The 27,430-nt window shown below is 36.9% G+C and overlaps 1 protein-coding gene across 2 annotated transcripts in view; it reads right to left on the bottom strand.

The window, feature by feature from the left end:
- CTNNA2 (catenin alpha 2) overlaps positions 1-27,430 on the bottom strand; it is a 520,993-nt gene that overhangs the window by 456,779 nt on the left and 36,784 nt on the right. For both annotated transcript variants that reach the window (XM_052780796.1, XM_052780797.1), the window contains exon 2: positions 5,033-5,139. In XM_052780796.1, coding sequence (XP_052636756.1) covers positions 5,033-5,134 — 102 coding nt within the window. In that variant the 5' untranslated portion in view covers positions 5,135-5,139. The remainder of the gene's footprint in view (positions 1-5,032; positions 5,140-27,430) is intronic.

Raw genomic sequence — 27,430 nt, forward strand, 5'->3', positions numbered from 1 at the left:
CAGCTGAATCCAGCTCTCAGATAGAGAAATTGCTCAAAAATTCTGCACAATTACTAAAACAGGTGGAAAGTGTATCAGGCATACAGTGCTCCGTTACCAGCTACTCAACTTTTCTCAAAACTGTTTGAAACATGCATACATATTCACAAATCCTGCAAAAGGAAAGCCGCCTGTGTACGTGCGTAGGTGTGGTTCAGGTGCAGCTCCCTGACAATAGTAATTAATAATATATTTCCTGTGGAGATTAGTTAGCACACCAGATTTAGGTTTCAAATGCAATAAAAACAAGGAACACTGAATATAAATAATAGCCGATTAACTGGAATGGTTGGGAATATATTTATATTTCTCATGGCAAAATAGAAATTGGTCCATTTTCCAAATACAGTGCACAAGGGATTAGATTAGGCACAAGTTCATGAAGTATAACAGCAGCCATAATTTTTATGATTTTCTAAATAAATTGCACTAATTAAAACTACTTGGAATTTTATCTAATGACTTGTTTATTTTATAGCTGTATGTACTTAATTTTACTGCATATTATATAGAAAAAAATGCAAAATCATTAATCAATTATTTTTGTCTGCCTTATGACATACTATTGTTTCATTCTAAGCTACTGTAACGGGCATCTTAAATTTATTGGAAAAAAAAAAACCAAAACATGCACTGCAATTCAGAATTGTCTCTTCACAGCAAATCTAGAAGGACAAAAATGTGTCATAGTGAAGGAAAACATAATCAGTCATGAAAAATCTGCAACACGAACACTCACCATTATTTGTGTTATTGTTAAAATTCTGTAATAATACATAATAATCTAAAAATTTAAAGATCCTAAAAGACACAACTGCTGCATGGCTCTGGTAATAAAGGCACATTTGTAAACCAGCCACACTGCTATTTAAAATACCTAGGAAAAACTAACAAAAACCACAGATTGACGCTAGAAAATTGAAATCTCATTAGCAGAGCAAATCTTATCTTCAAAAATTATATACAAGTCCATCTTTTCATCCATGTGTTCACACATGAGTATTTTTGGTGTTTTTCCAAAAAAAATTGCATTGATGTTCCTGGTTTACGGTTCGGTTTTGGTAGTGGGTTTTTTTTTTCTCTCCTTAACATATATAACTTGTATTCATATTTGTATTTCATTATTACACAAAACCACCAGAAACAAAAAAAAATAACCCAAGTCCTCATGGCGACCTCCACAAGTGCTATTTTCCAGCTACACATAAAATATTATGTAATGGCAGTTAAGCCCTTCCTAAAAATGTAATTCTTTTTTCTTATGAAAACCATCCACAGTCTAACAAATAAAATTGTAATTCATTTTGGTTACTGTGCATGAAGGTGAGAATAAGAGGCAGTAACCCTTGAGGACATATTTCAGTTATACATCTCCTTATAAAAATTTCATAGAATTAAAAATTACAAGATTTACAGTAAAAAAGGTTAGCTGTTATAAACTCCCGGAAAACCAAACTAGCAATAAATACAATTACCTTCTATTTTTAGCTAATTGTGACATTGAAGCCAGACAAAAGAAACATATTTCAATTATTAAATTCAATATTGTTGAGAACAGAAATTCTAATAAATTTTTCAATCCCACATTTCTTATAAAATCTCAATAATGGTAATATGGTAAACGACATGTGGCAGGGCATATCTGTTACTCTTTAAACATGACAAGCACTGGGGAAACGGGTACCCCAGCAAGCTCCAAGACTCTTACATCTCTGACAACCAGGGAAAGTTTTAATTAGGTTGCTAGTTCAGGGCTTCCTAGAATAAATGCAATTCTGTCATTTCTAATGCATTCTCATGATCAGTTAATGGATTTTTTTTTTTTTTTTTTTTTTTTTTGCCTCGAGCTCAGACAACCTTCCTGTCTTATAATTTCTTCTAAATCAATTCATAGGTTATCCATATTTTCTCATCTGGAACACTAATGAGCTTGTCTAAAATTCAGTTTTAATGCACCATTCTCCTGACTCACTGAGGTGTTCTTTTTCAAATCCACGTCACATTTCTGTATTATTCCCCAAAATTTCAGTAGAAATCAATGGATGCACCACCATTGGAAAATCTGTCACTCGTGTGCCTATATATATACACTGAGTTCAGAGCTTAAATCCTCCCCCCCCCACACACACACACAGATACAAAAGGCTTGATTAGCATTTTTGGAGCCCAAAGATTGCGTACATCCATTTTTGTTTTTTCACGCGTTCTCCAAAACTATAGACAGCTTGGAGAACAAGAAGGTACTCTAAATATTCAGGTGTGAATGCCAAAATAAAACATGGATTTGTCTTGGTGGTGCTAGAAATCACAGAATCAGACAAATTGTGGCTGTATGGGACCTCAGGACGTCATCTATGCCAAACTCCTGGTCAAAGTAGGGCTGCCTTCAAAGACAGATGAGGTTGCTCAGGAACTTGTCCAGCACAGTTCTGTTGCATTTTGTGGCCATTAAATCTCTCTCCAGTGCCCTATTTTTAATGACTTATGGAAGAACATCACTTCTCTATGATTTCTGAGTTAAGCAGCTCTTATGAATCTACAGTGGACTTCAGAGTTCAAACTGAACAGGGATTAAATATTTATGTATTTATTTGCCAAGATAAACTTTCAAATTAGATGTTCTCTTTAGGAAGGAAAGTGCTTTGAAACTTTTTAAGGCGATCCAAATCTTTGCATGTGGAATGTGCACATGGTGTCTTGTGGAGGTTGTCACTGCATAGGCAGATTGCAATCTAAGCCCAAACAGGTAAACGAGATACTAATCTTGACTTGACCAGACTGTATATGCAATTTTAAGCAGAAAAAAGAAAAGCCTTTAAACTGGGATGATTGTTAACTTATCTGAGAAAAACAGAAAAAGCAGCTGAATAACTTAAGCTAAAAACGCAACAGATAAACACAATCTGAAGGTAGCACATTTCTCATCACTTGAAGCTTTCGTGATTACGTTTGTGTAGCTCACAAAAATATGCTGTAGTCAACCATACTTTATTGGATTCAAAGTAGAGGAAAATAAGCAAAACTACTTATTTCTTTAATATGACAAATTAAATTACATTTTCAAAAGGGGGTTTTATAAGTCCATACTATCTAGAAACCTATGAAATGAAGAAATAGGAACAGAAATATTCATAAACATTGAATAAAACAATATCCCAACATTCCTCTACCCCCTCTTGACTGCACTTTATTTTCTCTAGTCTTCTTGACATACTACTAAAATAGAAGTACATTGTTCCTCATCAAAATACGAAAGTAAGGATCTTGGGCACCTTAGTTTCCACCATGGAAGAAATCCACGTAGTTCAACTTGTAATTTCTTTATTTACAGTTGTTGAGGCGTTCTATCAAACATAGCTCTAGCTAAACCAAAAGTTAACCCAAACAACTCGAGAAACTGTGAAATTACAATGGTACTTTCACTTCTTGGCTGATGTATTCTCTTTTCTGGGCAAGGTGTTGGAAAATAAAACAAAGCGAAAGGAAAACAGGAAATTCACTCACAGAAGACTCAGTAATTTGCTTTTTTCACAATAGATCATGGTTCACAGCAGCTTCACTTCCTATGCCAACACCAGCATCAGAATAACAGAGAGCTCGTAACCTCGTTTTCAGTTGGTATCAAAATGAATTCAGGATTTTTGTCCGTCTTCCATATCAACAACAAAATTACCAAAGTTTATAATGAAAAGTTAATTACCATGATATCAACAGCTATGTGAAATGAAACGGATATCTCTGCCTTTGAGTCTGTAAAGTTGTGTACATTGTTAGAGACTTTCATGTCCAGAATAATTTGTAGAAAGATAATGCAATTTTTTTTCCAAAACACAGAAAGAATAGGTGCAATTTCTTTGGAAAGTGACTCACTGTAGGGAGCACAGAAACCATACAGAGACGTCATTTTGGGGGAATTAAAGGAGTAGCGATTTACATTTTATCTCTGTTTTATTCTGAAAACAAAAACATCAAGTCTGGTGTCACACTCAAAAGAAGGCCTACATTTCTATCCAGCAGACCAATTTCAAGATCCACGATGTCTATGAGAAAATTATTAGTAACAGGTGGATGGACAGATGGGGTTAGCTGGCATTCATTTTTAATATAATGAGCATTCCTAGAAGAAAAACTACTTGTGTGTGTATTTTAAACAATGGAGCTACGCATTTTGAAGCTTACTAGGATAAAATCATGTAACCAGCTCCCCATTACTAATGGCAACTCAGGGACAGAAAGGCAGCAGGCCACGGGCTCAGCAAATTGTACGGATGACAACAGAAGTTTGATGTCTACTGTCATATTTCTCTGGACCGCACAGCTCCTGCCCCTGTGCATGCACTCACAGCACATGTAAATTTGTTCAGACACAGGAAACCTGATATGCATAGACATGCAAAGGTTTTCTCTGATGATAAAGAAACTGGTCTACCTGGTTAAAAGCTGGATAACACTAATATATAAATTATACATGTTACCTAGCATCACCTTCATCTTGCTCTTTTTAGACCATTGGACAATGTTTTAGGTTCTATTAGCAAATTTGACTCAGTTGAAAGATAACTGGTTGAGCATACACTCCTAATCGATCACAGCATGAAATGAAACAGCTTTTAATAGTTTCTTTAATTTGGTTGGTTGGTTGGTTTTGTTTGTTTTTAATGTGAACCCATCTTCCATGGTATAATAACAAACCAAGGGTATGTACTCAGTCAGATCCCTGTCTTAAATTGACTGTTTTATAAATTTCTAAACTGCTTTTAAAAGACAAACATAAGTAAATAGTTGTTGCTACTGTATTCCTGCTCATACTTTGAGACTATAAATTATTTAGAACAAGAACTTCTAAACATCTTTGAACAGAGCTTTCCACTAGAGATAATGAACAAAAACTGTTCAAGTTTTTATTATCAAAGGTTATTAAGATAATTATGTAAAATAAGTAAATATAGCATCAGGCTAAAAGGAAGAAGCAAAACAAATCAAAGATACTTGCCTGGGTAACGAGTGGCTCCAATAGCCTCTCTACTGTGAGAGTCCTGATTTCCAAACTTTTGGGGTCCCATTTCAAAATGATAGGTGATGTTGCAGAAGTCATACTCCCTAGAACAGACAAGATTACACAACATCCATGAAAATTATTAGTGTAATATCCAAATACTGTATATAATTTATTTAGCGAATAGCATATACGCTGTTCCTGTTCACATACAAAATACTTCTCCATAATCTTGCCAGTGTCCCTCTACTCCCAGGTACTCCCAGGTGCACCACTGCAACATCCACTGAGTGCTTAAACATTTATATTCAGAAGTTTTTTCCCTCCTATCCCCCTTAAGAATAGATACCCTATCATGCAGCATACATGTCATATTGGGTGTTTTGGTAGTGGGGGGGGCTGCAAAGTGGGCTCTGTGAGAAGAGGCCAGGGGCTGCCCCGTGCTGGCCACAGCACGGACCCACCACAGGACACAGCTGAGCCCATCCCCGATGCTGGTGACACCTCTGGGAAAAAACATTTAAGAAACGACAAAACGCTGCCTGGCAGCGTGAGGAGTGAGGTAAAGAAAGTATGAGAAAGAATCCCGCAAACCCCAAAGTCGGAGAAGGAGAAGGGGGAGGAGGTGCTCCAGGCACCGGAGCAGAGATTCCCCTGCAGCCCGTGGAGAAGACCATGGTGAAGCAGGTATTTATTTCCCTGCAGCCCATGGAGGACCACATCGGAGTAGATATTACTGCAGGCCATGGAGGACCCAACCCCACAGCAGATGGATATGTCCTGAAGGACCTGCATCCCATAGAGAGCGCATGTAGGAGCAGGTTTATCCTGAAGGACTGCAGCCCACGGAGAAGACCCACACTGGAGCAGGGGAAAAGTGCGAGGAAGGAGCGACGGAGACAAAGCATTATAAACTGACTGCAACCCCCATTCCCCATTCCCCCTGCGCCTCTCGGGGTGGGATTGGAGAGGAAGTAGAAGAGTCAGGAACGAACAAGCGAAGCTGAGACTGGGAAAAAGTAAGTGTGGGGAAAGGTTGTTCAGATTGTCTTTTTTTTCCTCACGATCCATCTCTATTTTAATTAGCAATAAATTAAATTAATTTTCCCCAAGTCAAGTCTGTTTTGGCCATGATGGTAATTGGTAAATGATCACCCTGTCTTTATTTCCACTTATGAGTTTTTCATCGTATTTTCTCCCCCTGTCCTGTTGAGGATGGGGAGTGAGAAAGCGGCTTGGTGGGCACTTGACAGCCAGCCAAGGTCAACCCACCAACACATGGATTACAACAAATTCAACGAGCCTCTTCAGCTTTTTGAGTAAAACTTCCCCACTGTATTCAGGATTTCTTAATTTTGCACCAAAAATGGTAGTACTTATTTAAAAACAAAAAGGATTCGCCAGACCATCTTAGGCTTGAAAGCTTAAACAAGGCCTAAAACAAAGGCAACAGCAAGTTGCTGTCATTTTACTTGCCATTTCAGGTTTTTATGAAATTTTCAAGGCAGTTGACTTCATTTTTTAAATTCCAGATACAGAAAAATCCAGCTGTCAGGTTGTAAGAGACATACAATGCACCTCATTGAACTTGAAAGTGACATAAATGTTTGGTGACAAGCAACACCACATATAAACTAACTTGTCCAGAAAAAAAAAAGGAGACATAGAAAAAATTGATGAAAAAAATGTTCATTTTCAATAATTCTGGTTTAAGTATTTCCCTTTATTTTAATTTTAAAATAAAGGGAAAGTAAAAATCCCATATACCCAGAACACCATGAGAACTCTAGCAGGGAAAGACAAACCAGTAATATCATATTATACATTGTGTAAGTGAGATCTAAATCAAGCCCTCTGTATATAATATCCCAAACATTTAAAATTGTTTTCTCCAGAAAACTATGTTTAACTGACAAGCTAATTTCAGCAATAAGAAACCAAAACACAAGTCAGTGAACAAAATCAGACGTCCAGCTATTGCTCCTTGAACAACAAACCACTTCATAAAGCTTAATTGAATAAGGTACGTATTCAGTACTTAGCAACACTATCTAGTATGTACAAAATAAGTTCCACTGCTTTATTCAGGAGAATGTCATGACTAATTACTGTCACTCAAAATTAACAGGCTAGTGAGTCTATGCAAAATTCATTCACAGTCTGCAAAAGATTTTCACTGTGTTGCTAGCAGACAACTTGAAATACTTGCTCAGAAAGTGAGGTGTATCAGAACTCCCTAATCAATGTATTTATAAATCACATTTAAAAACAGCCCTCAGCCTTCTCTCATTTGCAAACATTTGGTAGCAGAATTATCTAATAATATCTAGTGTGTGCTAAAATTAGTTATTCGATTTCCACTCTTCCGCTAAAAATCATTAGGCTTCATATTTTACAATGCTGAAAACACCCATACATGTGATTAAAGAAAACTATGAGACAGTTTCTAGTTGCTGTAAACATGGTTAATGTGGGAGCTATCCTCATTTTTCCAACAGACAACGTTTAATCATCTTTCAGAACCTGTTTCTTTTTTATATAAAGATGGTTGTTACTCCAGTTGGCCTCTATTCAAAAAGTACGTTTTAAGTAGACAATTATTCTAGTCAATAATTTATGAGTTATGATACTTTTAAATGTGTCAAATACAGTTTCTTTCTTTTTAATAAGCAGGCTTTTCCTCACTAACTATTAACATGGCTACTCAAACATACACCTCTCATTATACAAAAATATATTCAAAGCAGTAACATAGTCCATAGCCTACAAAAGCAAACTTATTTCAGTGGATGGCAATCATACAGGTGACACAAAAGATAACCTGGATGATCAGTTGTTTCAATCAGAATACTGCCTCAGTTTCAGCCTTTACTAAGAAACAGAAAAAAATATCCTCCAAAATTCAATATGAAAGGGTGAGCAATGCTTTCAACTATAAAGGAAAAGCCTTATTAAAAACCTATAAAAAAGTTTTTCATTTGCAGTAAAATCTACACCACAAAAGCAAGTAAGTAAAATTAAAAAGTCAAATTAGTGCATTTTCCTCAACATTTCTCCAGCTGCTGTCACAATAGCAATTTTAAATGACAAAAAACTAAAAAGAAGCTACCTGCCCAAGTGTATGTATATGCATACATGGAATATTTCCTCCTTACCATTTCTACAGTGATCCTCCTAGACTGAACAGGTGAATGGGGACTGCTCAGTTAGATAAAGGAAAGGATGCTAACCATATCTTATGACTATTTGACCAAATATTCCCCAAACAATTAGCTTTAAGTACTCCACTGAAAACATAAATTGCTTCATAGCTTACACCTGGCTTGGGGTTGTGCAGTACCTTTGAGGAAGATAACCTGTGTGAGCAGAGGATAATAGCATCCCTTAGCATTTTTCATATAAAGATAAAAGTGTATTATGATAGATAGAAGAAAAAAGTAGTAGCCATAAGTAAAAGAGAACTCCTTTCCTATTACCTTCTAGACTAGACTTATATCCACTATTTTCTTAAGTAGCTTATTTTTTTTGCTTTCCCCTGTAGTTTCCAACTCATTGTCATTTTTTAAATTCTCAGCAACATACTTGGAAAACAGTCCATTCTTTCTTCAAAATGTGAAGTTACGTTTCTCGTCCGAGTTTCAACCTCTGTAATTTAGAAACATATACTGATTGTTCTTTGGGGTAAATCTCATTGAATTAAAGTTCACATGGTGTTTTTATGATTGCAGAGTTAAGAAAACATTTTTAGCAGAAAGTTTTAGTGAAACTTAATCTCTGTTGCTCACATATATTATCCACTGGCAGAGTGTGATCATTAAGTCTGAATTTGAAATTTGATATTATTAAATAAGGAAAGTATGTTAATAGCACTGTAATAATACTGCTAAAGAAGTATACAGATGATTGCCATCCTAATCCTGAAACTCACTCCTCATTTTTTCAAGAATATATTTAAGGAATTCTATTGCCTAACTCTGCTTTTTCTTCCTTGGGCATGTGCCAAAATATGTCTGTCTCTTGTTTTAAGCTTTTAGTTTTTCCTAAATACAGCAATACAGAAATGTCTCTACCCAGTCTGGTAACTATTATTCAATGTGAACATTTGTTTAGGCAGTCTGTCTTCAAAGCCTATCTGTAAAGAAAATAAGTATTTACTTTAGTCAAGAAATCATTAGAGTGCATTCCTATATTACAGCCAAATTCCATGTCAGTGGAATTCTTCACTAACATAACAGTCGCCAAAAGTCTAACCCCACAACCACCCTTATCACCAACCTTTTCACACAGCAGAGTTTTATTTTTTGGAAACTTCTACAAAACCGAAATATTCTGCACTTGAAATTACTTGTTTGTCTATCACACTACAACATACTGTTGTCCTCTACAATAGATCCGCTTTCCTTGCAACTTACACAGATGTGCATTCTGATGGTCAAAAGCTGCTCACAAGTGACAGTGCATCTCATTTCTATGCTGCAAATTAAATGTAACAGTAAAAATATTTTAACTCTACATGAGCAAAAGCAGCTTTTGCTGGAGCAAACTGATAATTTTTTTACAAATATAAACATTGCCAGACTAGAACAGGCCTCCAGCAGGTAGTCCAGTTCACATCTGCAATGCAGAATGCTGCAGACATGAAAGACAGATGCTAAACATTTCATACTGTATAAATTCAAAACCCATTCTACCTGATTCATAGCAAATCTGTAGGATTAATCTCGTGGCAACACTAGATTGGCAATAGTGGCAGCACAAGTCTGTACTTCCAACAGTATATCTGCTACTGGAAGGCAAAAAATCATCTTAATTGGTGAGAAGGAAAGATGTCCAGCAAGGCAGAAAGTCGGTAAGTTGAGAGGAGGCAAAAGGCAAAATAATAATAATTCAGCCCTTGTTTCCAAATACTAAATTTATAATAACCCTAATACTTCAAGGGATTTATATGGACTATTAAAAAAAAGTACGCTTTACAAATGATTCTCCCACATCAATTACCATCTTGGGTTACAGTCCCCATGCCAAAACTAATGGGGCATGGCCACACGTGCTTTAAACCGGCCTGATCTTCCACAGCGGAGAGGCCAGTTCAGATCTTCCTGCATATTTCTATCCTTTGCACTTTGTAACAGTGCTATGAATTCCATCAAGAACATAACCTGGTTGAACACAAACTAATCCTACAGAAGAAAAACAAGTTTTCAGTTCCCTGCCTGACTTTGGATCCGCGTGCACGACAGCACCAGTAACAAACAAAGCTCCGAATCTGGCAGCAGAGGTGAAGGGCAGGACAGGACTGCTTCTTCAGCACCAGCATGGACACAAACTCATTTAAGATGACTGAGAAACTGAATGACAAACAGTCTGCGCTTTCTTGGTTTGCATCCTTAGATTGAGAACCATGTCAAAACAAACACCTCTCTACACAGAGACAGACTTATGTGAAGAATATGGAATTCCTTACAGCAGGATACACAATCTCTTGAGACAGATACAGAAAAATTCTGACTTTGCAGACACGTTTATGTGCTTCACTGGGAGCTAGAGATCTAAATATTTGAATGGTTATATCCTTGAGTATGCCTACAGAGTATAACAGCGTGACATTAGAGATGCACAAGCCGGCTCTGAATTACCCCGTATGGGAACAGGGTAGGCTGGTGCACAAGACAAACTAGCTCAGACATTAGAAATACTAGCAATGCACACAGTCCTAGGAACCCCACCACTTGGCTGATCTGGCTGGCAGAGGACTGCAGTGATACCTGGTGGTATACAGAGCTGAGATTCTGCTGTTACCTTACATTTATCTGCAGTATTGAGCAATGCAGACGTACCTTGTGATCTGACCTGAGCAGCGTAAAGTGCTGTTGCAAGAGCTCTGATACTCAAGGGAGCCTGGTTTCCAAAGTTATTCTCAATCCATTTGCCCATTCTCTGTCTCTACTAATGGAAGAATACAAGTAGAGACAGAAGGACAGAGAGAAGAATGACTGCATAACAATTGCAAAGAAGGGAAACAAAAGGAAAATGCTAAGAGAACAGAGACTAACAATGAGGAGTAAAAGAGCAATGGAAAAGGGAATAGATAACATCCCTTTCTACAGATAGAAGCACCTATCCTTAGTCAATGACAGCCCAGTACACCCTCCAGCAGGTCTGGCTGAAAGGATCAGAGTTGACATGGGCAGTTCCCATCACCTCGCTTTAAAAAAGAAAAAAAAAAAAAAAAAGAAAAAAATGGAGCAGGATGATTTAGAGGAATATCTGTCTTGGCATGTTTGAACAACAAGTTTTTCACATACTTGTTTATTTTGTTTCATAAATGTGACTCTTCTCTCTTCTTTCCTAAAACTTAGGCAGGAAAAAACAAGCCAAAATAAACCTTTAGGCCCCACTCCCAAGCTTAACCACGCAAAGAATTTTTAATTTGAGCTTTTCTAAGCTCTCAACTTCCTTTCGGATTCACAGCCCTCTCCCCTTCTGCTAACCCTCCACCTCCACGTCGGGTTGAGATTCTGGTCTGGCCTCAACGAAACAAAGTTCTTAAATGGAAGCAGCCTATTATGCAAACTCAGACTTCTAGCCAATAAAACATTAAATAAGGAGGAAAAAGGCCTTGACAAGGGGAGGATTACCTTGGTAACAAAGCCAGTGGGACTGTGACCATGTGGTGCCCTGACACAGAAACAGGAAAGCTATAAAAAGGCAATGGCTGAGTCATTCACACTTTTCAGTCACATTAGCCAGCTCAGTCTTGGAGGCAACTGCCTACACCAAGACCTGACTGAGCCGGAAGGGAAAATTGCCTCCAGAAATCAAAGAAGCCACAAAGAACTCGCAGGGAAGGTGCAAACTGCAGCGTAAGGGTCAGCGTAACAGAAAGGTTCCTCCTACACCCACCCGCCTGACCTGCTTCCTCTTCTACTTTAACTAAAAGCAGTGATAATGCGCTTCAAAATTCTGTGCAAAGCCTAACTACGTGCAATGTCCAAATTGTTTTTATCTACTGTATGGCTTAGAAAAATAATTCTACTTTAAAGGCTCACATATCTACAGCTACGGATTAACTATCTGTTTGGACTGTCGGTACTGCCTGAGTTGTTCCTGAGGAACGTGGTACCACAATGTGGCAGTGGTTGTACAAACCTACACCCCGCTTGGTCCCGCACCCCTTTGAGCTCCATCCAGTCCCTCAGAGGGCCATTTCCGAAGGTTTAGACAAACTCTAATATGAATGTGAGGACAATCTGTGGACACTGGGACAAGAAGCTGGAGTATGAATTCAGTTCTCGGGTGGAGTTTACTACGCAGAAGATCCTCACTCTAGGAGGATGTTGGATACAGTACCCAATTCTTAGGACAGCTAAAAATCTAATGGTTGGTTCTCCATGAGTAACCTGGTGATTTGGGGAGGGCTATCAGTAGGAAGGATGAAAAACAGGGGGAGATTCACATTTATTTGCTCTAACAAACATTAGGAGTAGAATTGCTTGATGTGAAAGGTAATTTACTCCAAGATGAGTAAGCAATGAAAATGCTTGAAAGCCATACATTAAGTTCCTATATTCAAATAATTTATCTTGCATTATTCCTAAGAACATGCTTTTGTCCACTAAAAAACTTCTACTGTCAAGGTAGGGGAGTTTCTTAAAATGCTTAGTGAAAGCGAAGATTTTAAGGAACCTATACCAAAAGGGAGCCCAGCCGCAGCAAAAGATTGCCAAGTCACTTCTATACAACCAAAGATTTTTTCCACAATTCGCTCTGTATTCACACAGCTCTTCAGTGCCTCCTAATAAAAATCTTCTCACAGACTTCTGGACGTGATCAAAGCCTCTGAGCTCACTGCTGCTGGGATGCTGGTTCACTTAGGGTCATATTGCAAGCCCAGGAAAACCAAATGATTTTAAATCAGGTCCTTGGTGCAGATCTTATGCTCTGCATTCTTTCTCCGTTATATTTCCCCACAAATGACTGCAAATTTCTACATATAGCAAAGTAATACCTGTATAAGACATTTAGATTACTGTAGATATGAACAATTTACATAAATGACCCTCCTTTTTTAGTAATAAAACTGAAACTTTTCAAAACTTTTTTCAAGTTCTGTTCCTTCTTAAGAAAACATTAATCTTACATCTTGCAGAAAAAAAAAAACAAACCACCAAACTTTTATTCATTAAATCTACTTAACCTCTTGTTATTTTTAGTCACAGTATTAAACTGGCACTAGTAATACCAGCATACATTTTACAAAAGCAGAGAAGTCTTAAGCATCTTTGGTTTAAACTAATACATGTTTGCTCCCCTTGCAACACAGAATTTGTATCTCAAATTCCAACAGTTCTTCAAAAAAAAGTTCTTGAATTTGGCTCTAACCATGACTTTGCAAGATTCTGCATGTAGGGGTCATCCTTTCACTGGAAGTATCCTGTTAACAATTCCTCATACTTGGAAACTACAATTAACCTTACCTCTTGTCAAGGTTTAACCAGCACACCTCTGTATTTCCCTGCAGCTTTTCTTCACTTCTCCGAAAGAGAACTCTTTATTCCACAAGATCAACCATTGCTACCTTCAAATGAAACAATTTACATTTTTTCCTATGGAGAGTCAAAGCTTTAGGGGGTTTTGCGCTTTTTTGGTTTGGTTGGCTTTTTAAAGAGATTATTTCCCTGCTAGTTTCATTACAATAGCAATACTGCTAATATCATCTCTAAGCGTCTTTCTCCTTCATTAAGCTTTAAATTATTTAAGTATTAATTATTTTAATTAAGAGGGTTTTGTTCTTGTTCCTACAGATGCGACGCTGTTTTCTTGCACTCAGCAGAATCTTTTAGTTATCTGAACTACAGATACAACCAGCCCAAAGCTTGTATAATTTCACTGTGACAGACTGGATGACAACAGTCTCCCCTTGCCCTTGTAAGGTCTACAAGTTTCCATACTACGGAGAAGGAGCTGTTCCATTTTCCAACTCCATAATTAACACATTAAACAGGATTGTTTTCAAACAAAGCCCTGTGGGAGCACAGTTGACATTTGCCTCAGCAATTAATATTAAGGGCCATTAATAACCTTTCCGAACATCCCCCCAACTTCTAGATGCGCATATTGTCTTGTTGCCGGTACCTGCATTTGTCAATCTGTTCACCAATTGCCTCTGAGAAATTCCTAAAAATCTTAAAAGAAATTTACCATCTAACCTTGTGTTCATTAAATCTGCTCTTTCTTTAAACATCTTAAAGCAAGTTGCTCTATCCCTAGTAAACCCGTTCCAAATAGGCCTCATATTCTGATAGAAGCCACAAATACCATTCCATATTTACCTCTGTTCCACTAATCCAGAAAAAGGACAAAGTAAAAATCTGTAATGATGGAAACAAATTTTAAGAATAAGAACTAAATTGCTTATTCTGCTTGATCTCTTATTAGTGAAACTTTTCCTGATGTTATTCTTATGCTGATGGATGTTTTAAATAAAACACAATGCACAGACAGCCATCCATGATGATACCCAAAAAGCTTTATCTTCCCCAGCTGTGTGTTCACAGGATTTGCTGTAGTTTCGTTAGTTCGGAAATACTGAAATACAATGTAGTATAAGAATTACATCACCATTACAGTCTCAAATAAATTAATTTAATTAAAGATAAGAAGGGTCTGTGTTTCCTATTCAGAACAGTCCTTTATTCAAAAAGAAGTAATGCAGACAATCAGAGAACACATACAATTTCTAATGTAAAAGATGACATCCAAAGCCATAACAGTGCAGATGACATGCTTAATGAAAATAACTTAAAAAAAAAAAAAAAAAAAAAAAAGGTAGCTGTTTCTCCCAAAACCTACACACAACTTTAGAAAAATATACTGTAAAGAGACAGACCAGACCTCCTAACACCTGTCCTCTCTTTAATGTATTATACATCTGGACTAATTTTGATTTTTCCTTATTTTTCCTTAGTATGTGGAATCCTGAAGACATTCCAGAAAAGTAGGAAAAAAAACCTTGTGCCTTTGCTTAAAATTTGCAGACAGAATGATCTCAGAGTAAGGCTGTCAATTCAACATTAACCTCTCACAAAACAATGGGAAAAGTAGCCACTTGAATCTGTTAATAAAGTATTACAAAGCAGTTACAAAATTGCTGTTGCTATCATAGATTTATAGATTTTTAATTAAGAGAACCTAAGAGATTATAAAAATAAAAACCAAGAAGTTAATGTAACAGATTCCTCAATCCAGACCAAGGTATACTAAAATCCAGTGACTGAAAGCTGAAATTAAACAAGTTCTTAGTAGAAATAAATAGCTTTAAAAATATTTTTAAATAGGGAAAATATTTATTGGGAACAATTTACAAGAACCTGACATGGATTTTCCATCACTGCTTATTTTAAATCCAGAACTTCACTGCCTCAGAGGTAAGGATTACTTTAAACAGGACTGACATCATTACAAGGTACAGTGCATGTTATGCAGGTGATTACACTAATCACATCTCTTCCTTCCAGCATGCCATTCTATCAATATATGAAAACACACTGTTTAAAGTTTTGTAGAGGGAATGCTTGGTTCAATCAAAATATAAAACTATTACTGCATTGCACCTGGAGAAGCTTGCTACTTAACCTCAAATGTATCACGACATTAAAAAAACTTGACAAAACAAAAGCAAAGGATGGGTGGGATCTGGCTTCATTTCAGAAAATTCTGTACAGCCATGTGAACACTTTCAAGGTCATTTTATGGCACCCAACAAATAAACAAGTTTCCAAAGAAGCTGATTCACAAGCTCCAGCAATAACTAAATTCAGCTTTTATTGAACTGAATTCCAGAACCCTTGAACTCTAGCAGTGAACACTGTATACAATCTACAACATTACTTTCCATTAAGATAAGAAGCATATAGATTTAAGAGTTCCCGCTAATTACAAATGTGCCAGTATGGGTCAGACAGGCCAGTGACATCTAGAGATTTATGTTCCATGGCAACTTAATTCACATGGCTGGAAAGCCACTGGCACTGACTGGCACAATCCACTATTTCTTTAAAACTACCAATGAAATACAGAAAATTATTTGATGTGAAGAATGATCACATTGGGGTTTGTTTGTTTTAAGCAATGTTTCTCCAGCTTTAGCTGAAGGGATTACTTACAGAAGTGAGAGATGGAAAGATAACAATCTAGTGACACCTGATATTTACATTATACATACAGAGCAGTAGCATAAAAAGATACTATCACTGTAGCTAATTTCCTAACCATATCACTATTTTAAAGTTTCCTCCTTTATATCTTACAATGAAAAAAGCCAGTTTTCAAGACAGCAAATTTATTTTATTTGGCTCACATCCATGTCTTTAATAACTTCAGTGTATGTTACCAGCCATCACAATGATACATGAATGTTCTTGGGTTTTACTAGGGTCCTCATAGTAGAATTAAAAAAAAACAAAGAAGATAATTCAATAGCGGCATCATCATCGTTTCTCTTCATTGAAAAGGCATGGAAAGTATCTAATATCACCATTTGTCCCTGATTGTGGTATGTTCATTCTTTAAGCCTGAGTAGCTTTTTATTTTGTATACTGTATCCAAATATCTAGTCAATAGGTGATTCTCCTGCTCTCACTAATCCATAGCATCCTATCACTTGTTCTGCTGCCATGTACAAAGGACTCTAAGCTTGTCCCTTGTGGCTATTTTGATGTTGTTCAGTTGGTTTTTACTACATGTTTACATCCCACTCTTTAAATTCCCTGTTTGTCTTCACATAATTCCACTGTGCCATACTATTTTTCTTAAGTAATTCTTATCACTGCAGCTCCAGCTTTCTAATGTCTGAGAGCAGACTAGATGTGGCTGCTTCTAGTCTCTCAAGACATTCTATTAATACTCTAGTTTGCAACATGATATCTAAGGTATTATCATCAGTCTGTTTTTTGCCTTCTCTGTAGTACTCATAGCTAAACATTTTTTTCCCCACCTCATCCATGATCATCCCAAGGACAAATGAGAGTCTACTACTTCTATTATTTCCCTATTCATACATTTCATGACTTATTCATTCCTTTTTGTCCGAGATGTAATTGTGTTGCCCTCTTAGCATTAACTTGGAGTCCAAGCCAACATTATCTGCAACACCTGCAGAACATAAATGGCCTTTCAATAATACTGTGCTTTTCAAAGGCCCACAATCATTTTTTCAAAAACAATTATTTCCTCTGACTTGTGTTATTAACCAACATCTGAAATACGGGGAAAAAAACCAACCAACCAAAAAAAAAAAAACAACCAAACCCATAGTGGCAAACCAAGTTTGCAATTTTTTTGTTTTTGTAAGTCAATTGTCATACATATGGACGTTATTTATACTACCTAGAACTTCTTCAGTCACTGTTCTAGAACTCTTTAGGAAAATCTTCGTTTAAAACTAGCTGCTGAAATCTATGATATGACCACAGGTGAACACAAGACAGTTCCAATAAAATTAGTAGCCAGTCTAGACTACATCTGCAATTGCTAACAGATTGAGAGAATTTCTCAGATTCATCACTGTGACTGTAATTGGGCCCTACATCAACCACTACTTTGAGCCAGATCTACTTGTAGCTTTCCTTTCAATTAAGCGAACCAAAAAAACTACAAGGGCTTTGAATTAGTAAAACTAGATTTTATTAGAACACAGCTTGGCCATTACAATAAAGAAAATTCAGAAAAAGAGAATCAAAATGAAAGGGCTTTATGAACAATTGTATCTCCTTTCTACTGCGTCCTTGCAGGACAGATCTTTTCCTTTGGTCTTGTTCTCAGATCTAGCACTTTGTAGAGGCTTGTTGGGTAGGAACATATTTTACTATGTCTTTGATAGCCTGAAAAAGTCCATTTCCAACACTGTTATAACACACCTTCTTGGGTGTCTATTCATTACTTCTTAAGAAGGCATCAGGTTTCTGGTAATGCTACAGGTTCCAGACTTGCTTCTGTATCTCACGCTGCCTTCTTGATCCACCATACTCTTGTAATTCAAACTAACTATAGATAATCCGAGCCTTATTATTTTCCTTTACTTTCATGCCCTTTCCCCCTCCTCTTATGTTTCTGAGAAACCTAGCTACTAACAATAAATTAACTGATCTCAGGACTGAGTACAACATCTACTTAAGTGCAAAATGCCAGCCCACATAATCTGATCATTTAGCTGTTTCTCCCTTTTTCCTTCTTTCCAACCAAAGAAAAACCACAGAGCAGAATTGCTTTGAAGTTCTTAAAATGGTTATGAAAAAGGTAGATGAAATTTAACTTTGAAAAATGTAAAGTGATAAACACCAGGAAAAAGGACCAGGATCCTGATTACATACATAACGATGGACTCTGAATTGGTTATTAATACCCAGGAATGCAATCTGTAAATTATAATAGCTTTATGTAAATACCAGCTTAACATAGAGTAGCAACCAAAAATAAAGTGAGGAATTATTCTGAAAGGGAAAGAGAACAAAACAGAACACACCATTATGCCATTATAAATCCATATCATGAATACTATTTGGCCATCACTTTTCTACAAAGAATATTGCAGAAAGGAGACATACAGTGGCAACGAGGATGATCAAGGACTTCAGGGAACAACTAAATCGATTAAAAATCTTCATTATGCAGAAGACTGAATACAATATAGCCAACAAAACCTGAAATATCACGGATGAAGTGAAACAATCTGCTGTTTTTGTCTTCATCAATGAAAAAAAAAGAAAGAAGGTGTCAAATAAAAAACCTACATGTTAAGTTATCAGCAAAGGTTTTGGAACTCCTTGTCATAGGGCACTACAGATGCTAGAAGTTTACATGAGCTCATAAATTAACTCAATAAATTCATGAAAGGGAAAGGAAGGGGAAAAAAAAACAAACCACAAAACAAAACTGAAAAACCCTAACAGATTGACCTGAAGCCCCCAAGCTGCAGGCTGTCTGAGGCTTGGAGGGTAGTCCAGCAAAGTATAATAAGAATAAAAGATTGGACCAACTTTTTGGAGTGAGATAAATCTATCCCCTTTCCTATTCTTGTGTAACAAAATAACCAGGGCACGTAGTGCCAAGCTATTACAGCAGGAATAGCTTTGCCCTGACAAGGCAGATCAGGAATCGAGTAACCCAGTAGATAGTGAGGGTAAACACAGAGATGACAGCTCCAATTTGCCTTTCAAGCAAGAGCAGCTTCATTTACTAAAAGAGGTGCATAGAGGAATCATTCAGCTTAGCACATGGGCACTCAAGAAAATGACTTCATATCATAGATCTACAATGTTCCTGGAAGTGAGGAATCAGTACTGAGAATGACAGCCACAGAGAATAACTCAAGTGTTGAACTGGTGGTGACACTTTCTTCTTCGGTATCTAAAAGGCAGAGATAAAGTGGTACCGCTTTCAACACCTCTCACACCACTAGAAGTCAAGAGGGAGGTTGAGACAACACTCTATGGGCTATTGGTGCCAAGAGAGATAGAAAACACGAGAGACAATATATACATAGACCATGTAGATGTATACATGGCCTATTTATTAGGCAAAACAAGGACCCTATTCTTTCTTTTGTCCATACAGGTAGCACACATCCCCTTCTCTCTGCTGTGCCTTGTTTCAGCAACAAAATATAACGACTACTCGTTAGTCCATCTCAGGTTTATCAGCTCCTTACTATCACTTTAGTTTGACAGTAAAATGTCACATTCAAATACTCACATTTTTTTCTGCACTTCTTCCCTTCTCTCATTCCAGCTTTTAAAGGACCCTTAATAGTTCATGCATTCTCAAAAGAAGCAATATAGGTTTAAATCCTCTATATTACTTTTAATCCATTATGATCTTGCACAATTACTTAATGGTAAGATAATAGCTAATGAGAAAATTCAAAAGAAAGTGAACTCATTTCAAGAAATAGGATTCTATTTAACAGAATTTAATTACTTCCTTAGGTCACAGAAAGGAACTCAAACATTCATACCAGCAATTAAATTTTTTTAACATAATAAGGGCAAACTCCTCTGCAACCAGATATTATTAAGAAAATACTTTCCTTTTGAAACATTCTTTTTTATCCTTTTCTGTGTGTCATGGATAGAGAAGTATCCCACTACAGTATTTGAAAATAATATAATAGTACTGTTCAATATCTTCATCAATGACATAGACAGCGGGATCAAGCGCATCCTCAGCAAGTTTGCAGATGACACCAAGCTGAGCGGTGCGGTTGACACACCTGAGGGACGGGATGCCATCCAGAGGGACCTGGACAAGCTGGAGAAGTGGGCCCATGTGAACCTCATCAGGTTCAACAAGGCCAAGTGCAAGGTCCTGCACATGGGTCAGGGCAATCCCCAGTATCAGTACAGGCTGGAGGATGAAGGGATTGAGAGCAGCCCTGCCGAGAAGGACTGGGGGGTACTGGGGGATGAAAAGCTGGACGTGACCCAGCAATGTGCGCTCACAGCCCAGAAAGCCAACCCTGTCCTGGGCTACATCAAAAGCAGGGTGGCCAGCAGGTCGAGGGAGGGGATTCTGCCCCTCTGCTCCACTCTGGTGAGACCCCACCTGGAGTTCTGCGTCCAGCTCTGGGGTCCTCAGCACAGGAGAGACATGGACCTGTTGGAGCAGGTCCAGAGGAGGGCCATGAAAATGATCAGAGGGCTGGAACACCTCTCCTATAAGGAAAGGCTGAGAGAGTTGGGGTTGTTCAGCCTGGAGAAGAGAAGGCTCCGGGGAGACCTTATTGCAGCCTTGCAGTACTTAAAGGGGGCTTATAAGAAAGACGGGGACAAACTTTTTAGCAAGGCCTGTAGCGTTAGGACAAGGGGTAACGGTTTTAAACTTAAAAGAAGGTAGATTCAGACTAGATATAAGGAAGAAATGTTTTACGATGAGGGTGGTGAGGCACTGGCACAGGTTGCCCAGGGAGGTGGTCGATGCCCCATCCCTGGAAACATCCAAGGTCAGGCTGGACGGGGCTCTGAGCAACCTGATCAAGCTGAAGATGTCCCTGCTCATTGCAGGGGGTTGGACTAGATGACCTTTGAAGGTCCCTTCCAAATCAAACTATTCTATGATTCTATGATTCTGTAACCTGGCAAATCAAAATAGATGCCTTAGCAATAAATATTCCACTTCATTTCTGGATGACTCTTGCAATTGTCTTTCATCTACTATAACGTTACATTGCTTTTCTTCAAATATGAAATTATTGCCAAATTAACCCCCCAATTTCTTTTAATAAACTGTTTCACAAGTATACGGCACTTTTTTCTACAATTTAACTCTAAAAAAGTCCCAACATATAAAATACACTATAATCAAACATATATCAATAAACTACTACTGTTCTAATTCTTCCAGCACAAAAAAACCCATTTTTAAACTCTCACAGTGGGGGATAAGTTAATAATCTATGAGTTCATATTATGAAACCTTATCAAATTAACCCAACCTTTCCTGTTTCTATTTTCTTTCATGCTGTTAAAGTGCTTACATGCTTAATTGCTACTAAGAAAAAATAGCTTGTGCAATGCCCAGATAACTTACCAGCTCCAGCTTTGTTACAAAAAGGACTGTAGTATAAATGCCAGAAAAATGACGACAAAAGAAATCCTTCCATCCCCTTCTTTTTATTTCTCTTTTTTGTTATCTCTTGGGACAGCATCTATGACATTAAAATCTTTCCAAGAACAGAAGCATCAGAAATTTACTGGTTCTTAACCCATTTTGTTCTTTATATTGTTCCATTAGAACCACTTCTTCAGCTTCCCCTAGAAGTTCATAGTGAATTTGAAATATTGAACCTTCCTTAACTTTGAAATTCCTTGTCGTATAAGAGCTAGATATGAATTTTGGAACATCACCACACAGTTGGCATCACAAGGAAACTTTTGAGCAAGGACTGGTAACCTCTGATGCAATTTTGGGAGAATAAATTAGTTATATGTAATTTCACTAGTTTACTGCAAGTAAGCAAAGTAAATTAAAATATTAACTGAAGATAAACATTAGCTATGTAAGCCTTGCAACAATATAATGCATCACAACAAAGAGCACATTTAATCAAATCCGTAAATGAAACTAACCTATTAACATACGCAAAATTAAAGCCATGTTATACAATATATTACTGAATGATACAAAACGCTAATCCCAGAAATGTACCATTATCTTGCCTAACTCTATGCAGCAAAATCTGTTTACAGAAACACAGGTTTGTAATCTATAACTACATGGGGCAATTTAAGGTAGTATTTGCTAAAAATTAAAATACTGGAAATAAGATTTATGGGCCAGGGTCTTTTGCCAGGAATATCACAGAAATACATAAGTGTGCATTATTTTAAATTGAGTTAGACAACTCAACTTACTTATTCTTTTTCCTACCCAAAGAATAATAAAAAGTAAAAATTACAAAGAGGAAAAGCTTAACATTTTATTTCTATTGCCACCGGAATATCATATTCAAAGCCTTAGTTCAAGAAGATCAAATAATGCCCTTATGGTAAATATCTCACATTATCAGACATCTTGATAGCACTTATTTGGGAAGGCTGGCATTATTTATGACATGTCCTAGTCTTTCCTCTCATTTGTACTCAGCTCAGGACAAAAAGAGCATTGCCTCTGAGAATATGATGACCTAAAGGGAACAGATCTTCACCATTCGTCTTCACTTTTATGGTTAACAATGTCACCTTTTGCAATTTCTATACAATTCTCTTCAGATTGGGAGCCACAAACTTCCCTCTTTTCATTAACATTTCTGATGCTACAAATTTCGTTTAGAAACATGGTATTCATGCCTGAGAAGAAAGCATGAAATCAAGAGAGATTACTTTGATGAATTAATTTTGATCCTGTCATCAGTGAGACAAGTGCCTAAGAGGGAAAAAAAATGATGATTTCTTAAATGTTCTTGATACAATCAATGTCCTAATCACCACTGCTGTGTCTTACTTTCATTCAGACTTATCTATCTATCATCCATAGTTCCACTCTCTTAGAACGCCTTAAGATAATCTGTGTCATTTTACCAGTGAGTAACAGAGGAATGAAAAGTAGCTCAGCTTATCCTGGCCAGATAAAAGCCATACCCTGTAAGGACCCAGCTACTTCTAGTTCCATTAAAATAAACTTAATGAATTTAAATGTAACATTTTCTGAATAAGATTTGCACACAGTTGACCTTGCTCTCTGAAACAACCTTTTACACCGTCCTATTTGAATCACATAAATTGTCTCCTTTGTCACTTCAATTCCCTACGGCTATGATTTTTCCTTTTCATATCCTGTCATCAGCTGCCTAACTACAAATACATCTCATAAATTATACTGTCTCAAAGGACCATAGTATAATTTTCTACTGTTGTTGTAATCAACAGCTTAAAATTACAACTAAAAATGTATGGAAATCTACAGTTATATACTAAATATTTAATTCATCTTCTTGTGAGATAATATGAATATATATCTATGGCTGAAAGACTGTTGTTGTTTTAGGAATTGTTTCCTCTTTTTCTTTATTCTTACTCCCCAACCCAAATATAAAACAAACAAAGGAAAAAGTAGGTGTACTTTAAAATTACCTAGAAAATTCAAGTTATTCCTTCTAGGTAAAAGAAAAAGAAAAGCATGTATAGTTCTTCCTGAAATTAAAAACATCAATTTGACGAGTTACTCTTAATTTCCAGATTCACTACAGGAGAACATAATATACGGGTAAGTTTTATTAGGAATACAAAGCTGTACAAAGCCAACTTTCTAATATAAGAGACAATTCAACATTTTTGTGCCTTTCATTGTTAAACAAGAAGGAGGACTAACTTATTTACCAAGCGTGTATACACTCTCTACCTCCTTCTCAAATGTGGTAATTACTAAAGTGTTTAAACATAAAATTACACATAACAGCTTTAAAATTATATTTAAATCTTTTCACTCATGATTCTATTTTTGCATTCAAAATCAGAAATTCCCTATGATTGCTGGTCAACAAAATTTCAAAATAATTTCAATGCTAACAAAGTGATGCTGTTTTGGGAGGTTCCATGCATTACCTGCCTTTCCCACTGTCTACTTTCAGCTTTCCAGTGTCTACTGGTTTTCCAGCCAGAACTGATAACACCACAGTCCATTTCTAATCTCACCTCTTACAGAGACCTGACTCACTCGGACTTGCCAAGCCATACAATTCAAGTTGAAATGGGATTTGTTACACAGGATTTTTTCATGTAGTACACAGAAAGCTTAACGCTGCACATTGCTGATCCAACAGAACACTGTAGCATCTAACTACACAGAAGCCTGAATCCAAAAAGTCTGAATCATGGCTCCTGTTTAGTTACCATTTCCTATTATGCACTATTAGGCACAAGTGGTTAATTAGTTTTTCCCATATGCCAGCACATACATAAATTCCAACTATTAGCAGTGTTAGATCATCAGTTTACACAAATTACCTTTAAATCCAATATTTGCATATCTTCTGGTCTGCATATCCTCCTCCAGACAACAGCATGTATGTTTTGGAGGACTTTGTTAGTTCTTTGAAGAGATATATGCTTCCTGGTATTTAACCAAGTATTTAAATTGTCATCACTTTCATCACCAAGGTCTTCATTACTTCAGCTGAAAAACTACGTAATTTGTCCTAGGCTCAAATGTAGTAATTGAAGGGCACAATAATGCTGTTTCACATATAACATTATTTCTGCTCAACGCAATACTAAACCTCATGAACCTCAGAGCACTGGATGGAATTTCAAGATAAGGCTGAATGGCACTTCCAGTTTCACTAAAACAAAGTACAAGGCATAGCATTCTTCTACCTCAAATCACTGAAATCTCCATTTATTGAACCACAATACTAAGTTCAGCTTGTTGGATGAATATGTTTTCCCAAGCACAGTCCCAAGTTATGACAATTTCTACCATTTTCAGACCAAAAGCGTATCACCGCTTCCCATCTAGAAAACAAGTAGTGCCATCTGCCAGCTGGGTGACTACATCTTACCCCTTGAATCTCATCTTGAAATGTTTTTTGGCTTACTGTCACGGTTCGGCATAATCAATGTGAAAGAGCATGTAAAAACAGAACCTACAAAAAGTATCTGAAAATGTCATACTTCAGACAGACAGATTACCTTAACAGTTTAATCTTTATCAAGAAAATAAGGAATTCTATTTGATTAATGACTCCACCAGCCATGGTGGAATCCTCTGGGCACAGAACACACGCTTGCCTTCATATTGGTGCCATAGCTTGATTTTGTAGGTAGCTACTTTTTCTTATAACCTGGGTATTGAGTCCATGGGTTATTCAGGTAGTTCGTATATGATGAAATGCTCAAAACCATATTATAAGTAAAATATAGAGTCAGGTTCTCTCTTTACTTCAGAAGATATAATGGGAAGGGAAAAGTAGTTAAAATATACCAGCAACTCTAGCAAAGCTAAATGAAAAGCTAAGGTCCAATTGACAACCACATAATGATTTTTGAGATTTTCCATGAAAGGTCTTAGAGGAGAAAAAAAAGCTAAGCTTCATAAAATAACAAGCAGAACAAACCAAGGTAATACATATATATATATTTCACTTAGGACTGCAACATTATAAACCTCTTCAGCTTTGCCTTATGCTTTGTAACTCCTACAGAAACTACCGAGTCATTTACTTGTACTGCAGCAAAATGCATTAATTTTTCCCAACTTATCTGCTGGGTTTTTTGCTCTCCTTTGCTAATTATGGAAGCCTAAAACTTAGGTATCAAGGAGACATCCGAGCAGGGTTTTGGATGGAAAGAATTTCAGTATCAGCCATGGATACGCATATGCTTAGTCATGCCAAAATGTTATAATGGCATTCACTATGTAACACAAAAGAAGCAATCATCTGAAATAAGGACCACACAGAAGACAATCTTGTACCCAAGGAAACAGAACAGCAAAGTATCTCATTTTTCACACCAGATTACACAAGCAGTTACAAATTCTAAAGGAAGTATGCTAAAAGGGCTACTTTCCACTAAAAGAGAAAGGATATGATTTTACAAGCCCAATAGTATGTTTTCATTCATAAAATCTGGGAACAGGGCCAGACCTGACTGCATACATTCAATCTGACCTTTCAGGAACATTACTTCACTACAGAACCTCCACACTAATACCTAACTTTGAATTGTACCACTAATGCCAGTCACAGATACCACCTCGCAGCGAAGTAGCAGTTATTTATAAAATCCTTCTGGGACCATCACTCATAAAGTATCCATCCTACAGATTACACCAAAGAGCCTGGTTGTCTAAAGACAGTGACAGTTTTAGATGCTAACGATGCAATTCACTAAATTGTGTTGATTAACACAGAATCTTGCAATAATGGTAGTGACTGCCTCCAAGAAAATAACTCCACTTTTCTATGACTGTTCAGTTCAATGGTGCCCAAACTTTTCAGCCAAGAAGAATATTAGCTTACCCTGTTAACAGGAGGTGGCTGCAACTACAGCCAGCTCAAGCCAACCTACTCATAGATGGAAGTCATCGCAGACAGAAGTCAAATAATTCATACAGCATGCACTCTACAGCACCCGCGTGCAAACACGCATCCCAGACTGGGATGCCTCGTCCTGACCAAAGTCAGAAGCTTGCAGTGAGATGGTACAAGCAGAACAACACATACACCTCACACTTACCTCCTCATTTCCTCTGGAGACCTTTTGAGAGTGAGCTTTAGCAAGGATAATTTTCCTACTGGGCACGTGTTAGATACTTTAGGGTATAACTGACACAGAACTGGATTAGAAGCCACAAAATTGTGTTTCAAATCCTTCCTCAGCTTTAGATTTTTTGAGTAACTTCAAGAAGTCACCTCATCTGCGCCATTCGCTTTCCGTCCAATAAACAAATACAGTGTTTCCGCCAGTTCACCAAAGTACTGAAAAAATAATGTTGTGATTGTGAGACGTTCAACATTACAATTTCAGAACCATACAGCTATACAGGTATTGTATTATGCAAGAAAATAGAATATATAAAACTTAGAATGAAACTTTGGTGTATTCAAAGTAAAAGGACTTGGTCACTTGAAGCGACCAGCATCTCATTCATCCAGAAACTAAAGGAGAGCTATGTTAGGATTACTTTTTGTTATATTTCAGACTTTCTAAACATCTAAACCTTTGTGTAACTCAACTTCTCTAATATTCAATATTTTTTTCATAACAAAGAAATCTAGCACCAATTACTTTTCTGGTAACATTCCACTAGTAAAATCAGCGTAAAAGTACCAGAAAATTGGAAATTATACTTGTTCTGGGACACTCTCTTATTCTTATAAATATATCACTTTTTAATAAA

Source organism: Harpia harpyja, chromosome 2 (assembly GCF_026419915.1).
Source record: "Harpia harpyja isolate bHarHar1 chromosome 2, bHarHar1 primary haplotype, whole genome shotgun sequence".
Taxonomy (NCBI): Eukaryota; Metazoa; Chordata; class Aves; order Accipitriformes; family Accipitridae; genus Harpia; species Harpia harpyja.